This window comes from Myodes glareolus, chromosome 16 (assembly GCF_982192425.1).
Source record: "Myodes glareolus chromosome 16, mMyoGla1.1, whole genome shotgun sequence".
NCBI lineage: Eukaryota > Metazoa > Chordata > Mammalia > Rodentia > Cricetidae > Myodes > Myodes glareolus.
In genome coordinates this window covers 19,069,933-19,085,340 of record NC_142041.1, presented here as the reverse complement: position 1 = coordinate 19,085,340, position 15,408 = coordinate 19,069,933, and the positions used below count along the sequence as shown (strand labels likewise).

The window sequence follows — 15,408 nt, the reverse complement described above, 5'->3', positions numbered from 1 at the left end:
TAACCCAGGCTGTCCTCTGACCTCCACGGGCACCTGTCTCTCTCTCACACATACACACACACACACACACACACACACACACACACACACACACACATAGCACACACACATATAGCACACAGCGCACACATCACACACACAGCAACACACACAGCACACACACATACAGCACACAGCGCACACATCACACACACAGCACACACACATGCATAGAGCACACAAACTTTCCATTTTTCTTTAGCAGTCTCTTTAATGAAGGGACTACAGATTTTACCTTAGATGTCATTGCTTTTAGAGGCAGGGTCTCAGGATGTCATTGAGGCTACCCTAGAATATGTAATAATCCTCCTGCCTCAGTCTCCTCAGGACTTTGAAATCACAGATGTGCCCCTTCAACCTGGCTGAGGCTACAGACTAGCAAAGTAAGGGGGAGCAATGAGTCTCGCCCCTGCCCACAACGCTAAGGCTTTCTGAATTCAAAGCTAAATAAAGCCCTCGCTCTCGAACAGTAGTGCATCCTGGGAAAGTATTTCCAGTCTTAGATTCCTACTGTTCCCATTAACACAGTCCTGAGCCCACAGTCTTCTCATTCTACTGGATCTGCCACTGAGGACTCCAATGCCTGACCTGGACCCCAGTTCCAAGCCAGGCGGGGCCCCCTCCCTGAACTCTGACCAGTCACCCTCACTGTCATCAAAGAGGTCCTGATGCTGACTAACAGATACTGAGTGGGGTTGCTCAGGCCAGGAGCAATAAAAGGCTTGCGGCTGATGAAACGCCAGGGATGGGCAACTGAGAGTACACGGCAGGTTAATAACTAACCCTCCTGGGCCTTTAGCAAGCCTCAGGTGCCTGGAGGAAGCCTGTGCCCATATCAGAGGCTGAAGAAGCCTTCCATGGCTGGAAAGAACCCTGCCTGCTTTAGAAGAGGCAGAGAGACAGTGGAGAGAGGACAGCAGGCTAAGCGAGTAGGCGTCACCAAGAACATCTGAGAGACCCAGCTGCCGGAAGCTACGCTGTTGACACTACCATCATGGGCTGGAGAGCGCAGTGAGCATTCCTGGGTGGCTGGAAAAGTGAACCCACCCCAGAAACAGGCTCTGGACCGTGTAGTCTCAACTGACTCCATGAAACCTAATACTCAGTTATTCCAACTGTCTCATAGCTAGCTGGCTTCATTCTTTTGCTGTGTTCCCTGCAACACGCTGGCACATCCAGTTGGGAGAGGCAGAAGGGGCTTGCAGAGGGCCTCCTATGAGGGTAAAGGTACCCAGGCAGGAGGGGATGGGATAAAGAAGGGCCTTGTGTCATGGAGCTGGTGATGAAACCGAAAGTAGACAGAGGAAAAGAAAACATTCCTTCCTTGCATCTACTGAGAGGAATTGGACCTCTTCCATGAGGCAGGATCAGTGGGCGATGGCTAAGCTTCCTGGCAGGCACGGAGCAAGGAGCAGGGAACTTGAACATGTTCTCTCAAGCCTCAGTTCCTTCACATATGCTGTTCCAGGCATCAAGAACACCGAACTCTGCTTGCCTTCAGGGCCCAAAGCTTCTTGGTATTTTCCACTCATCGGAGTCTTCTCTCTTCCTGCAGCCCCTTCTCTCATCCTACAGCCCCACCTTAGACCTTCCCACTGAGCGTCCACATCAGGCGTAGTTACCCGCCTCCACCCACGCTTTCTGAGCATCAGAAACTTATCCTAATGAGATACATACCCTGGTTTCAGGTGCTTCAAATGCAACCAGTTGCCAGGGTGACCAAATGTAGCAAAATCCAGAAAACAAGGGGCATATACAGGGTTGATGTTTCAGCTTCTTCAACAGATACATGGAAAAACAAAAGAAAAGAAAGGAAGAAAGAAAGAAAGAAAGAAAGAAAGAAAGAAAGAAAGAAAGAAGAAGAGAAGAGAAGAGAAGAGAAGAGAAGAGAAGAGAAGAGAAGAGAAGAGAAGAAAAGAAAAGAAAAAACTGAAAGAGGGGCGAGGTCTAGACACCTGCCTCACGGAGACTGTCAACAAGATGCAATAAACAGACCTTGCTAAAACACCCCCGACCCCCCCCCCCAAAGTCTTGACATTAGCTACATATATGATACTAAAAAGCAATTGTTACACTGAAACGTTTTAACAGACTTGTGGATACCTTTTAGTGCATAGTCTTCCCTTCCAGAGATACCTAAGAAAGGATATGTTTGAAATGGCATATGTGAAACTTATTTTAGAGCCACCGGGGAGGGCTAGAGCCGCAGGTCTAAATGAGAAACAGTACGCCCGGGTAAAGACCGAATTCTCATGATATACACTTAGAGACCATTATACAGTTCCGGGCTGACAGCTCAGTCAGCAAGGCCCTTACCTTAAAAGCATGAGGTAAACCCAATCTCCAGAATTCACATATAAAAAGCCAAGCATGGGTCCTGGGGGTTCCCTGTCCAGTCAGATTAACAGAATCTAGGTCAAAAAAGGATGGAAGGAAGGTGTGTAGCCTCAGAGCTGCTCATTGGGTAAAGGTGCTTACTGTGTATTCTGGGGATCTACTTGCAGGTTTGATCCCCAAAACCCACCTAAAGATAGAAAGGGAGAACTGACTCCACGAAGTTGTCCTCTGACCTACACACACACACACACACACACACACAGATGGAGAGGGAGGAGAGAGACAGTGAGACTATTTTTTTTTTAAAAAAAGAACAAGATGAATGGCACCTGAGAATAGCACCTTAAACTGTCCTCTGGCTCATACAGGTGCGCTCACATACACATGTGTACACACGTGTGTGCGCGCACACACACAAACACAGAATGAAGTCAAGACTCTCTCCCCACTACTCCCTCAAAGCTCCCAGGGAAGCTAACGCAGCTCCTTCTGAGTGACAGTGTGGTCAGACAATAACTCCTTCGTGAGGAGAGGCTGCCAAGGAAGCCTGTCGGACGACTGTCGGTGCTGTGTTCTCTGAGGGGAGGGATTAGGAGCCGCTCTCACTAAGGAGCAGGTGTGAGGGTGAAAGGGCATAGCACACACGGTGGGAAAGTACAGTGCCGCCACAAGGCGGGTAGAAACCACAAAGAGTTCCAGGACGGTTGAAACTTAATCCTACCAATAACTGAGGGAAAGTGAAGGCCAAGAGCCAGGGGCCTGGCTAAGCAGCAAGCTACCTGCCCAGCATTCATGAGAACCTGGTTCAATTCCCAGCACCACAAGAGAAAGCCCCCAAACACTGCTCTCACTTTTCCTAGACTGCAGACATAAAACATACAGCTCTAAACTGAAAACAGCCCAAATATCTCCAAAGGATAAGCGGATTCCATTATAGTTATGCAACAGAGTAACTGTGGAGCGGTTAGCACCCCAGGTACCTCATCATCACGGATGGCTCTCATGCGCGCAGGCTAAATGAAAAACCACCTCAGCTCGCAGCGCAAGAAACTAACAATGCGTCGCTCAGGGAAAGTCCTTAAACCTAAAGGATAAAAGGAGCTTTGGGAGGGAGAGAAGGAACGAAGTCAGCAGAGCATCTCAGAGCCTCGTGCGCTGGGGACTGGTCTGTGCCTAAGCAAGGTGGAATACAAGGATCTCCACGGTATTGTTTTTGTTCGGCTCCTTCTTGCTATAGAATGTCTGACCGGGCACCTCACACCTGTAACCCTAGCACGGGGGAGGCTAAAGTTAGGAGGCTTGACGTGAGTTTGAGACCAGATAGTGAGCTCTGGGTCAACAGAAGATTTGCCGATCCTGGGCAACTCTGACCAAAGTGTGAGAGGAGCAAGGAAGCTGGCTCATCACCTACCACCACCACCAGACTGAGGCAGTGTTAGAAGACAATAGGAACAGAGCAAGTCCCCGGGAAGATGTCAGAATTCCAACAACCAGGACACAACAGGGAACGGTGCCTGCTGACCTGAGGTTGATCCCCAGAACCCACATGGCAGAAGGAGAGAACCAATTCCTACAGGCTGTCTCCTGCCTACCAGCAATGGGCCTTGGCCTGTGCATACCCTCTTACCCCAAACACACACAAAGGAATTAGTTAACTACAATCAAATGAAAACAAGAGCTAAGGGCTGAGGGCTTCCACAGCTCCAAAGACAGGGGCACTGTGGAACGGGAGGACTGAATGGTCCAAAACCCATAAAATTCTCTGATCTGGATAAACGCTGAGCACCATGCAGTGTGCAGGTTACAACTGGGAGGGTCACTGCTAAGTGATCCAAGTCTTACACGAAAGGGCAAATGCTGCAGGGCTCCCCTTAAGGAGACGAGAGCAGTCAACGCTGAAAGGACAAAAGCAGAAAGGTGCTGGAATATGCATCTGGAAGCCAGGGAGGGTATGCCTGGCCTTTTAATGCTATGCAACGTTGTTTTCAGACATCCCGTGACAGCACCTACAAGTGTGTGCATGTGCATGTGCGTGTGCGTGTGCGTGTGTGTGTGTGTGTGTGTGTAGATGGAGAGTTAGTGTTCAAATGGAGCTGCAGTTTCCATTTAAGAAGATAAAAAGAGTTCTAGAGATGGATGATATAATAGTTACACATTTAAAAACTGTGCAGATGGTTAGCACTCTGCTGCCTTATGAGTTCCGAAAAGTTCTCCGTCAGGGTAGGTGCGGCTAAGAAAGGAAGCAGACAGGGAAACGGCACTATCGGGCCTCTCCAAAGCTAAGCATGACACGGTGACAACATTCAGATGAGGATCTGGGCGTGGAAGGGATGAGCCGAGGGATGTCACCTCTGTGGGCACTTGTGGACAGTATGGTACACTCAGGGAGGCCAGCCACGTGGATGACCCCATCCTAGGACCTAGCTCAACTTTGGGTGCCAAGGGATCACCAGGTAGTTCCATGATTAAGATGGAACCCCGACCCGAGGACTCTTCTGGTTCTTAAGTATAAGAAGAAAAAGCTAGTTAGGACTGGGGGAAAGATCTAGGAAAAAAAAAAATGCTCAGAAGCAGCACGCTGAACCCAAACTCCAGAGCTAGAGAGACAGAGCGGTGAGGCAGAGCCATGGGTGTTTATGACCCAGGAACAAGTGAGAAGCCAGAGAGCTCCGCCTGTGCACCTGAGCTGGGGGAAACAATGGCAAAGGAGTCTGGAAACCTAGGTTGAATCTTGCCAGACCACATTTACCAGGCACGTGGCCTGTGGCCATCTGCTTTTCTGGAGACCCCCCCGCCCTGGGAAGGAAAAGGGAATACCTTGCCAGACAAGGCCATTAAAGAAACGACACAAATTCCGTGAACCTGGGAGGCAGCGTGCTTAAGAGGCACGAAAGCAGATGTTCTGCGCATCAACCTCCAGCCCCCAGAGTCTGAGGCGGCAGAGGCAGGTATTACTCACCTGCCACACACAGAGAGGCAGGGTGGATTTAAGTCAACCAGAGCAGCGCGAAGAGGGTGAGACGCTCTGGAAACCTGCGCAGCTGGAAAATATTTGGCTAAGAGAAGGGCAGGGCTGCCGATAGAGAATTCTTGCCTAGCCATGTATGGGGCCATGGGTTCAACTCCCAGGCTACAAAACAAATCAAAACAAAACCTGCCGTGCTTATCAACGGGTATACAGGAGCACAGAGACTAAAAAGGAACGAAGCACCTGCCACCCAGCAGCTGCTACACAGCAGGACGCAGCAGGACGGGGAGGTGGAAACCGTTTTCTGGATGATCGTTTTAATACTCTTCTACTAGGCACTTCTGTGTGAGGACAGCTTTTGACCCAGGTGTTGACGAATGGCCTTCAAGTCAAAAAGCATCTTTAAGAAACTGTAGCCAGGGTGGCGCACGCCTTTAATCCCAGCACTCGAGAGGCAGAGGCAGGCGAATCTCTGTGAGTTCGAGGCCAGCCTGGTCTACAAAAGCTAGTTCCAGGACAGGCTCCAAAGCTACAGAGAAAACCTGTCTTGAAAAACCAAAAACAAAAAATCAAAAGAAAAAAAAAAGAAAGAAAAGAAATTGCATGCACCCAATCATACCATACCAAAGACGTGAGCCCAAGTTCTAGAAGCACCAAGCGGTTCTCAAAAGCAGAAATCTTCATGAGACTTTGGGGTCCCCAGCCACCTGTGGACCTGTGAGACCCCTGGGGCAGGCTCAGGACCATTCACCCTGAGCCCAGGTGAGCTGCCAGAGCTCTCAAACCAACATTTCCTCCCAACAGTCTGGGCCTGAAACTGGACTTTGCTAGCCGTGTGGCTTCAGTTCAGGCAGGTTTCTTGACTTGCCAGCTAAACCTGACTCTCCTGTAAACCTCTGGAGAAAACAGTCTTTATGAGCTTCCAGAAGGAAAATTCAGAACCCCTGAGCACAGATCCAGGCTCTCATGAACTTCAAGGCCCCTCACATACTCCTGTAAGAGCCAGAGACACAGTCAAGGGTTCACAGTCCTCCATACCTGTCCACCCCGCCTCCCCACCACAGAGTGAGTTCCCCCTTCCCCCCCACCCATGCTCCTTGCATTTGTACCTGCTGCCCCAACGCCTTCCAGCAAAATACAACAGCTGTGCTCCTCTACATTCTTTGGGACAGCCCCAACCACTGGGGGCATCAAAGCTTTCCCAGCTGGACCACACAGCTCAGTAGCTCCTCCCCTGTACTGCTTCCCATGGGGTTGCAGGTCTACCACTGACTAGGAACTCAAGAAACACTCCCCTCCCTTCCCCACCACCAACACACTGGAAGAGTTCCTGAGGCCTCTGTTGAACTATAGAAAATTTGCCTTACACAAGCAAAAGCACGTTGGAAAACCATTTTCGTAACTGAACATTATAAACAAGTAGCCAGGTGAAATGACAGCAGTGGCTGGAGAGGAACCACGGAGGCTGCAGGAGCTCCAAGTTGAGGGACACTGGGTGCAGGGGGCACAAAGGCCACATCTAGCAGCAGCTCTACCCGGAACTCTCACAGGCTTTCCTGATGGACAGAGACAGACCTCCCTATCCTAGCTCCGTTTCTGTGCCTGGCTCTGTGTTCAGGGGTCCTAGGATTATCTTTCAGAATGTTCACAAAGACTGGCTGTCTTTATCCCTGAGTTTTACAGGAGAGAGTGGGGGCTTAGCTTGCAGGTTAACAAACAAACAAAAAAACAAACAAAAAAACAGCTTAGGAGAGAAAGGAGCTGTTTTGATTTGCAATTCCAGGTTACAGGAACTTGAAGCAACTAGTCCTGTGCACAGTCAAGAGCAGAGAGGATGAATCCAAGTACGCTTGCTGCTTAAGCTGCTTTCTCTACTCTTACACAATTCAGGACCCAAACCCAGGGAATGATGCTGTCTGCATTTAGGCTGGTCTTGCTGCATCAAATTAACATCACACACACACACACACACACACACACACACACACACACAGTTAGACCCCCAGGTCAACCTGATCAGGGCAATCCCTCACTGAGACCTCCTCCCAGGTTGTTCTACATTGTGTCGGTTAACAATTAAAACTAACCATCATCCTCTCCCTGCTAATCCCTGAGGCAAGGAACTGGAGACTGTATCTCTAAAACCTTTAAGCGGCCAACAGCAGGAAGAGGAGGAGAAAGGGAGAGCTCCAAGCTTGCTCCTGACCCAGGTGGTAGACTCAAAGGACCAACCGCACTGCTGTACATTCCTGGGATGTGACAAGAAGAGGCCCACAGCTGCATGGAAGAACGGGGTCTCAGACCCTTTCCAATTGGCCCATGTAAGTTCAGCATCCAAAATACACATTCCCATATAAATACAGAGATTAAAAAGTAAAGATGGAGACACAGCACCATGTAACCAGTGATTCCAACCTCTCATGAAATCTGAGACTCTATTTTAACATCTTTGGCTTCTCCCTATTTTCGAATCCTTCTGCTGGGCAACCTGCTATACATGTGAGATGAAAGAGGATGTGGGACCTCCACGCCAGCCCGAGGCAAGACGCTGATGAATCAGCAGGTGACCCTGGCAATGAAGCTGTCCAGGAGACTGGTGGACAGAGAGCACAGACCCCTCTTGAAGAGGGTTTTTCTCTGGGTAGAGCAGGGTAGCAGACAGGGACATTTGGAGCCAGCCAGTCCAAAAGGTCCAGTCGCGGGAAGAAGACATATTGAAGGAGAAGCATCTCTGTGGTCCCCAGGGTAGAAATTTTCTAAGTTTCCACAGAAGAATGTCAGGGGAAAGCTCACCCCTATGGCCTTCTGCTATTTCCAAAGCAAGGGCAGAATTCAGTGAGTTGACACACATGGAAGGACTTACAGCAAGCTGATGTTTGCTCAGAGCCTTGTAACCCTGGAGGGTCATGTGACTGGCCCTAGAAGAGACCAGGGGAGCTCCCATTCACCAGCCACACCCCTTCCCTTCCTCTGCTTGACCAGTGCGGCACCAGCTTTGAGGATCTACTCTCTATCACGCCCTACCAGGGAAACGTGCCTGCCAGGTACCCACGTCTCTCACTCCCAGCTCAGCCCACCTTTTATAATAAAACCCTCCTTTACATAAGAAACAATACAAACTCATGACCCACGTGGACAGACACCCCAGGCTCCCCAGAATGTGTGGCAAAGGAAGGCACAAGCGCCACAGGACCTTCATTCACATCATTCACCAATCACCTATTTATAGGAAAAGACCTGGACCAGGCAAGGCACCTGAGGCAGCCAGATCTTGGGGATCTCTTTTGTGCTCCCTCATTCTTCCCACAGTAGAGGGTGAGGGGAGACCTATTTTCACATATGCTCCACATTGGCTCCTTGCCCTTTTCCCACACACCCGATTCCACCTGTGAACTGCTTGGGGGGGGGGGCTCTGCCCCCTCTCCTGGTCATGCCCTCATCACCCTTCACCTGGAGTACTGCCACAGTACAGCTGGCGTCATGGTCATCCTCCAGCCCTGTCTCCATGCCACTAGAGCAAAAGCAGGCTCTCTGAAGCATAGGCCAAAACCCAGGTCAAAGACTGCCCCATGTCCACCACACACACACGCACACGCACGTCCATAGTGGGTTTGACGCACAGTGTAGCTGCCTCTGTCTGCCACCAGAGTCAGCATTGGGTGTGAAGGAGATAGCAGTTATCAGCATCACCTGCCGAGGAGGACTGTGAACAGCCAGGAACCCTGTTCCTGAAACACTGAACCCAGAATGCTAGCAGTGTGAACTCTTTGGGTTTTTTTTTTCCATTTTTAATTTTATTAGTTTAGGTGTTTCGCCGGCACATTTCTCTCTGCACCACTTGTGTGCCAAGTGAGTGCTTATGGGCCCCCTGGAACCAGAGTTACAGATGGTTGTGAGCTGCCAGGTAGATGCTGGGAATCAAACCTGGGTCCTCTGCTGAAGCGTCTCAAGCTCCAAGGGCAAAGCAAATTTTATTTGAGGAAGAAAAAAAGAGAGAAAGAGAGAGAGGAAGGAATAAAAGCAGGTGCACACGCACGCACCCCTCCACCCACTCTTTCCAGATGAACTGAGAACAGTTAACACAAGCCTGCAGTCCCAGCACCTAGGAAGGCTGAGGCAGGAGAATCACTGGAAGCTGCAAACTGGGCAACAGCGTGAACCCATCTTAAATTTTAAAAAAAAAAAAGAAAAAGAAAAAGAAAAAAGGACCAGTTAGAGAGTCATTTTGTTAGAATTGCACATGGAATGAGAAAATCCGCCTTACTTCTGACCGTCTGAAAAACATCTCACCCTTTTTGCATGGGTGAGAGAAAGAGGCACTAATGCCAGCATCCTACCACCTAGGTTGCTCTACGCCTTTCCGGAGCAGCCCATTCCAGCTGTCAGGGAGTGACTAGTGGGTGGTCCTGATGCCCTCTGAATCCAGTCTCCCATAAATCCACTGGACGGGGATGCCCCTTCCAATCCAAGATAAGGCGAATGAGCGTTACGCTGTATCACGTGGTTCTACCAGGCCCCCAGCGCAGGAGCCTCTTTTCTCTTCCAGAGTAAACAAACAAACAAACAAAAAAATTCATATAGCATTCAACTTCCAATTCCACTAAACAAAAGCCAAGCAGTGGGAAGCCTGCCTGGTACAGCTCACTTTTGTTTTTCTAAAGTCCATATTACAAAAAGACTTCCCCACATTCCAAAGAAAAAGATGAGAAGTTTATAAAAATTATAACTTTCTAGCAATCCTCCAAGTGTCTTGCTGTTTACCGAGGCATTGTAATTTGTTTTTATAATTTGTTTTTAATCATGTCATCTTCCCATTTTTAAAAAAAAACAGGGAAATCAACACTCAGCTGAAGTGGCCCAAGGTGGCACAGTCAAGCTCGAAGGTAACGCTGAAATTCTCCACGTTTACACAGTACCCTAATGAGTCAATGCCAAGTTCCCGATACAGTGAGAGCAAATGTGCCAAATGCTACACTGGCCAACCAGCCTTCCCCCTGCAAGGCATGGCGGGAGCGCTAACTGGCAAGCCAGTGTCCCAACAGTGCTGCACACAGGGCTGCTGAAAGATCGTGTGTGCATGCTCGCGACACAGGCAACAGAGGCGGGGCTGAGCAGAAATGGCCCAAGCACAAGCGATGCCAGGGGTTTAGTCAACAGAGAGCTAATACGAGTCAACAGTGGGTGCTGCTGCCAAGCTCACCAACCAGAGGGATCTGCAGCCACACTGGCGGTAGGAAAGCGCCTGGCTCCCTCAGACCGGACCACACCTGAAGGCTGCGCATGGCTGAACTAACAGGAGAGAGGTGCCCTCCACGGCAGGGCCAGGTTTCTGAAAAGAAATGGCACTCTGAGTGTCACCTGGCAGGTGTCACTTTGTCACTTTGGACTGCATGTTACAGGTGGGCGGTTTAAAGACCTTCTTCTCCATGTTCTAGCCACAGTTGAGAAAGCACCGACTATCTACATGAAGGATTCAAAACCTCCTGGAAGGTGAGCAGATGCAACCAACCAGACCACCCAACTCCAAGTCGGTTGGAGGGGGACTCACTAGGAAAACGACAGTGGCAACTTCCTTCACTAATTATGACAGCTGGGCTGTGACTTTGCCAAGTGTCAGAGGATTTAAGATCCTATCATTTCAAGCATCAAAAACTTCAGGAAGTCCTTGGACCCCACAGCCCACACATTCCGCTTCCCCTTATTAGCATCACCCGGAATACAAAACCATCTTTCCAAATGTGTCTCCCAAGAGCCTCCTCCAGGCCATGCTTCACTGACCTTTGTGCTCACAGCGAGTAGCTTAGCCCATTCGAGACACCCCATAAACGATGAGTAACTGCACCTAGGTGCCACAGCCTGGTCATACTGAGGGTGTTACTGTGTTTGAGGCCATTTTAGAACACACTTGTCTGTCCTCAGAGGGGCTAATAAAAAGGGTTACGACAACACATTGCCACTTTTGTACGCTGAGCAAAGAAATTCTTGAAGCTAGGGCCGCTCAAGGGTTTTAATTACAAAGGAGTCATAGACTGGCCAGGTCCCCGGGTCTCTATGGAAGTGCTCCAATACAGAAGGAAGCTTAGAGGTATCCGGTCAAAGGTAAATCATGTCAGGCAAGGTCAGAACCCAGGGAGTAGTAAGAATCCAGAAACAGCAGAGCAGGCACAGGTGGGGTCAAATGCCTAGAAGGAGGCCTAAAAAGGGAATCCGGTAAAGTGGGTCTAAGAAACGGCACAAACACTACAAATTCAGAGGGGAGCCGGCTCAGCCTCCTCACTGGGAGAATTAATTACAGGAACTAACACTCAGCTCTGGGAAGACTGGTGGGGGAGCCTGGGTGATACAATTCTAGTATCTAATAAATCTTTAAATCAATGAGCCATGTTTACTGGTAATTTTTCTTCATCGTCCCTTCCTGAGAGCTCACACGACAGAGCCAGCATTTGCTATTTGTTCGTCTGTGGACATGGTGCACAGTTTTGTGTCTGGATATATAAATAACTCGGAGTTCAGTAAATCACACGTCTTTTAAAGGGGCATCAAAAATATTTGCCATCAAAAGGAAAACTGAGATGGAGGGTTTTTTTTCTGCACATACACACACACACACAAACCTTTTAGGACGCCTGCCTGTGTTCCCATCCCCCCCCCCCCCCCCCCCCCCCCCCCCCGCCCTGGCCCCAGCAACTGCAGTAAGCCAGCATTCCAACCTGTTCGTTTGTGGACCTATTTGGATCTCTTTAGCTCAGAGGCACTTTACTCCGTTTGCAATGTTCCAACTCAGAAACCCCACTTAAGCCTGTCGCACAAACCGGCCAGTACCAATACATTTTAAAAGCCAATTATCCCTGGGGAACAGACAAGAACCCCCGCCCAGGCAAGGAGCACCACCGACAAAGTTCCCAAGGAGAGCATTCCTTTGCCAGATGCAAACTGCGCCACATCCTCTCCCTACCCAAGCTGCCCACTCACCTCGCCTCTGCTCCCCGATCTCGGGCTGCCTCATCAGAGCTGAGAGCCTCGTTCTTGGGAAGCAGGGACATGAATGCTTTTTAAAAGGCGACAGCTCTGGGCTGGGGAATGTTGGCACCTTTTCTATGAAAAGGCCCCGCAAGGGTATTTTTATGACAAAATGCTCTCCCATGGAGCACAAAACCACAAATTAAACTACCATAAATTGAAACTGTCTCCAAATTAAACCCACACGGAAGAAGCATTAGAGCCGAGGTCAGATAGGCTGATTTTTCCCATCTGAAACCCTTACAGGTTAAGAGTTCTCTAAGTCCAAAAAATTCCTGCCACTCAGGAAGGCCTAAACGTTCCTCCGGACAATCTGTAACTCATCTAAGGCTCAATTACTGTGGTGTCTTCAGTCATACCCAAAGATTCCCGAAGGCACCGTCTGCCGCAGCGCCGAATGCACAGTGGGCGCCCCGTTAGTGCGTCGGTTTGATTGGATCTGACTGGCCCCGACTGGCCCCTTCGGCCAGAAACATTCTTGGTGGCCGGACTCCCTGCTGGAGATACTGGTGCTGGCCTAGCTTGCCACTAGAACTGGGCCCTGGTGCAACCACCTGTGGGTGTGTGGCCCGGACACAGGTCCCTATGCTGCCACCCCGGGATGCCCAGCACGTCCCATGCACATTGCCCGGTGTGGGAGCGAGTCGGGAGACCAGTCCAGAGGGGGCTGGGGCCAACTCCCAGCACCCTAAGGCCTTTGCCCGTTCAAAGTTGACCTGGCTTGACAGTTGACTCCCAAGTCGCCCCACCCCCCGCGAGGTTGTGAGCCAGGGGGCTCTTTGAGATAGGAGTGGAGGCCATCCATAAGGGATCGGCCAGGGTAGAGAGGTAAAACTGTTCCCTAACCCTCTTTCCAAACTTGGGGCACCTGCTGGGCAGCAGGTAAGGGTTTCTTCTCCAATGTCTCATCAAGGCCTGACACCAAAATCGAGATACCCCGGGGCAGCCCTGCAACGCTAAAAAAAAATTCTACTTAAGCCAGCATCGGAAGACCAATATTGGCAGGGAACGCCGGCCACCTGCACCAAGGGAGGGGACGCGGGACATGGGGACAGCGTGCAATGGGGTAAGAGTAAGGCCCAAAAACCTAGGTGGGCGCCAAAGAAGACGCAACCCTGTGGTGCAAGGTACCAAAGACTGGGCCCCGTAGCGTATGCGGGCTTGGTGGTCCGGGAGGATTCAGGCTGGAGAAGACTGGCAGAAGATGGGGGAGGGGTCCCCGAAGAGCGGCTCGGGAAGCTTCCCAGAGGAAAACATTGGGGCAGGGGGCTCTGCCCCAAGGGGCGCAGGCTACCATTGCCCCGCCGCGTCACTCACCGGCAGGTCCACGCTCACTTCGGTTCCGTCGAGCAGGAAGACACGGCAGTAGAGGGTGGCCTTGGCCGCTCCAGAGGCGGAGATGTGTACAGCCGCGCCGCCCGTGAGCAGGGGCCCGCCGCCGGCCGGGAACACGCTGCCCCCGGGCGCGGCGGGCAGCACCGAGGAGCTGGCGGCGGCGGCCGGGCCCCCTCGCAGCCCCCCGTCGCGCTCGTCCGCCAGCCCGGCGGCCCCGCGCCCCGCCGCGCCCCGCGCGTAGCGCTGCATGGAGCGGCGGCCAAAGGTCCGGCGCAGGAACCGCAGCATCCTGGCCAGGGGCGCCCCCTGCCTCCGCCCCCTGCGCTGTCGCCGCGCCGCCGCCCGGGAGCGCCCGGCGCCGCCGTCAGTGCCCGCCGCGCCGCACCTCCTCCCGCGGGCTGCGGCCCGGGGCTCGCTCCCGCCCCAGCCGAGGCCGAGGCCGCGCTCCGACCGCCCGCGGGGCGCGTCGGCCCAGCCAGCGCCCGGCGCGAGTAGCCGCGCGGGAGAGAGCGCGCACGATCGGCTCAGGGGACCGTCCCGCTGCTGTCGCCGCTGCGCGCTTGAAGGGGCGGGCGGTCGGTGCCGGCTACTGCGTAGCCGCTGTCCCCGCCGAAGAGCGCTGCCGGGGGACCCGGCTGCGGGCTGCTCCCGCGCCGCCCGCCGGCCGAGGGCCAGCCGGAGCAGAGCGCCTGCGTGCTCCCGGCGCGCTCGCTCCCACTCGTGCCGCGCCCGGCCGGAGGAGGCCCCCGCCGAGCGCCCGCTCCCGGGGCGCCTTTTCCTGCGCCCGCAGCCCCCGCCTCCCACCTGGGAGGGCTGCACCTCCAGCCGCCGCCGCCGCCGGCACTGCAGCACGCCCTCCTCCCCCGGGGCTGCGCCGGGCTTGTGCTGCCCCCTGCCGGCCCGAGTGCCCCCTGCTGCTGTAGGTGCGCTCACGTGCGTACACGTAGGTGAGCACACACGTGTTTCCGGGCGCGCAAGACCCCCTGAAAAGTCCGAGAGTTTCCCCCTCCTTGATCGGATGAAGAAAACAAAGCTGTCTCCTTTCTGGGAAAACTTGTTCCTGGGGCAAAGAAACAACACGTCTCTTTGTGAAAGAGAAACCAAAACACAACACTTAGTTTTCCCTTCTGCAGAAGATGGGGAGTAGGCGACCTAGAAGGTCCCCTGCTACTTAATTAAATTCTATCAGTTTAAAAATCTCAGCCATGGCTGCAGCTTTAACCTTTCACGCCAATGGACTCGTTCCAAATCAGAAAATTGAGGCCTGCGAGGAGGGGAAGTACTTTTCCGTACTCCTTAGGAGACACCCTGCTTCAAGGACCTCGCTTGTGCCCAGAATTGAGGCACGGGCCTGCATAAACAATTGCTACTGAGAAGGTTGGTCAAGGTTGGACGGACTTCTGGGAAGCACAGTAGAACCAGGGCCATGAGAATGAATTGCACAGGACACATGGAGGAAATTAGAGACAGAGCGAGCAAATTGCTGACGAGCGAAGCCCACGGGTTCAGGGTTTGCCCACGGACGGACAAGTGTGTTGTCCAGTGCTGCTGAATGAGGAATGTGGGAAATGAGGCTGAAAGGAGGCCAGGCTTTGGGAGAATAACGCTGCCGTTTATCAGGCCCCAATTTTGTGCCAGACACGACTCTAAGCCCTTCCCATATGTCTTCATTTAGCCTACTTGCATACAGGTTATTATCCCGGTTGTAC

At 52.1% G+C, this 15,408-nt stretch overlaps 1 protein-coding gene across 6 annotated transcripts in view; it reads right to left on the bottom strand.

Moving 5' to 3' along the window:
- The window catches only part of Epb41l4b (erythrocyte membrane protein band 4.1 like 4B), a 156,966-nt gene extending 142,465 nt beyond the window's left edge, over positions 1–14,501 (bottom strand). For 2 of the 6 annotated variants that reach the window (XM_085677124.2, XM_048419756.3), the window contains exon 1: positions 13,682–14,501. In XM_085677124.2, coding sequence (XP_085533250.2) covers positions 13,682–13,987 — 306 coding nt within the window. In that variant the 5' untranslated portion in view covers positions 13,988–14,501. The remainder of the gene's footprint in view (positions 1–13,681) is intronic. The other 4 variants (XM_085677125.2, XM_085677126.2, XM_085677128.2 and 1 more) reach the window with 3 other exon arrangements.
- Between the last annotated feature and the right edge of the window lie 907 nt (positions 14,502–15,408).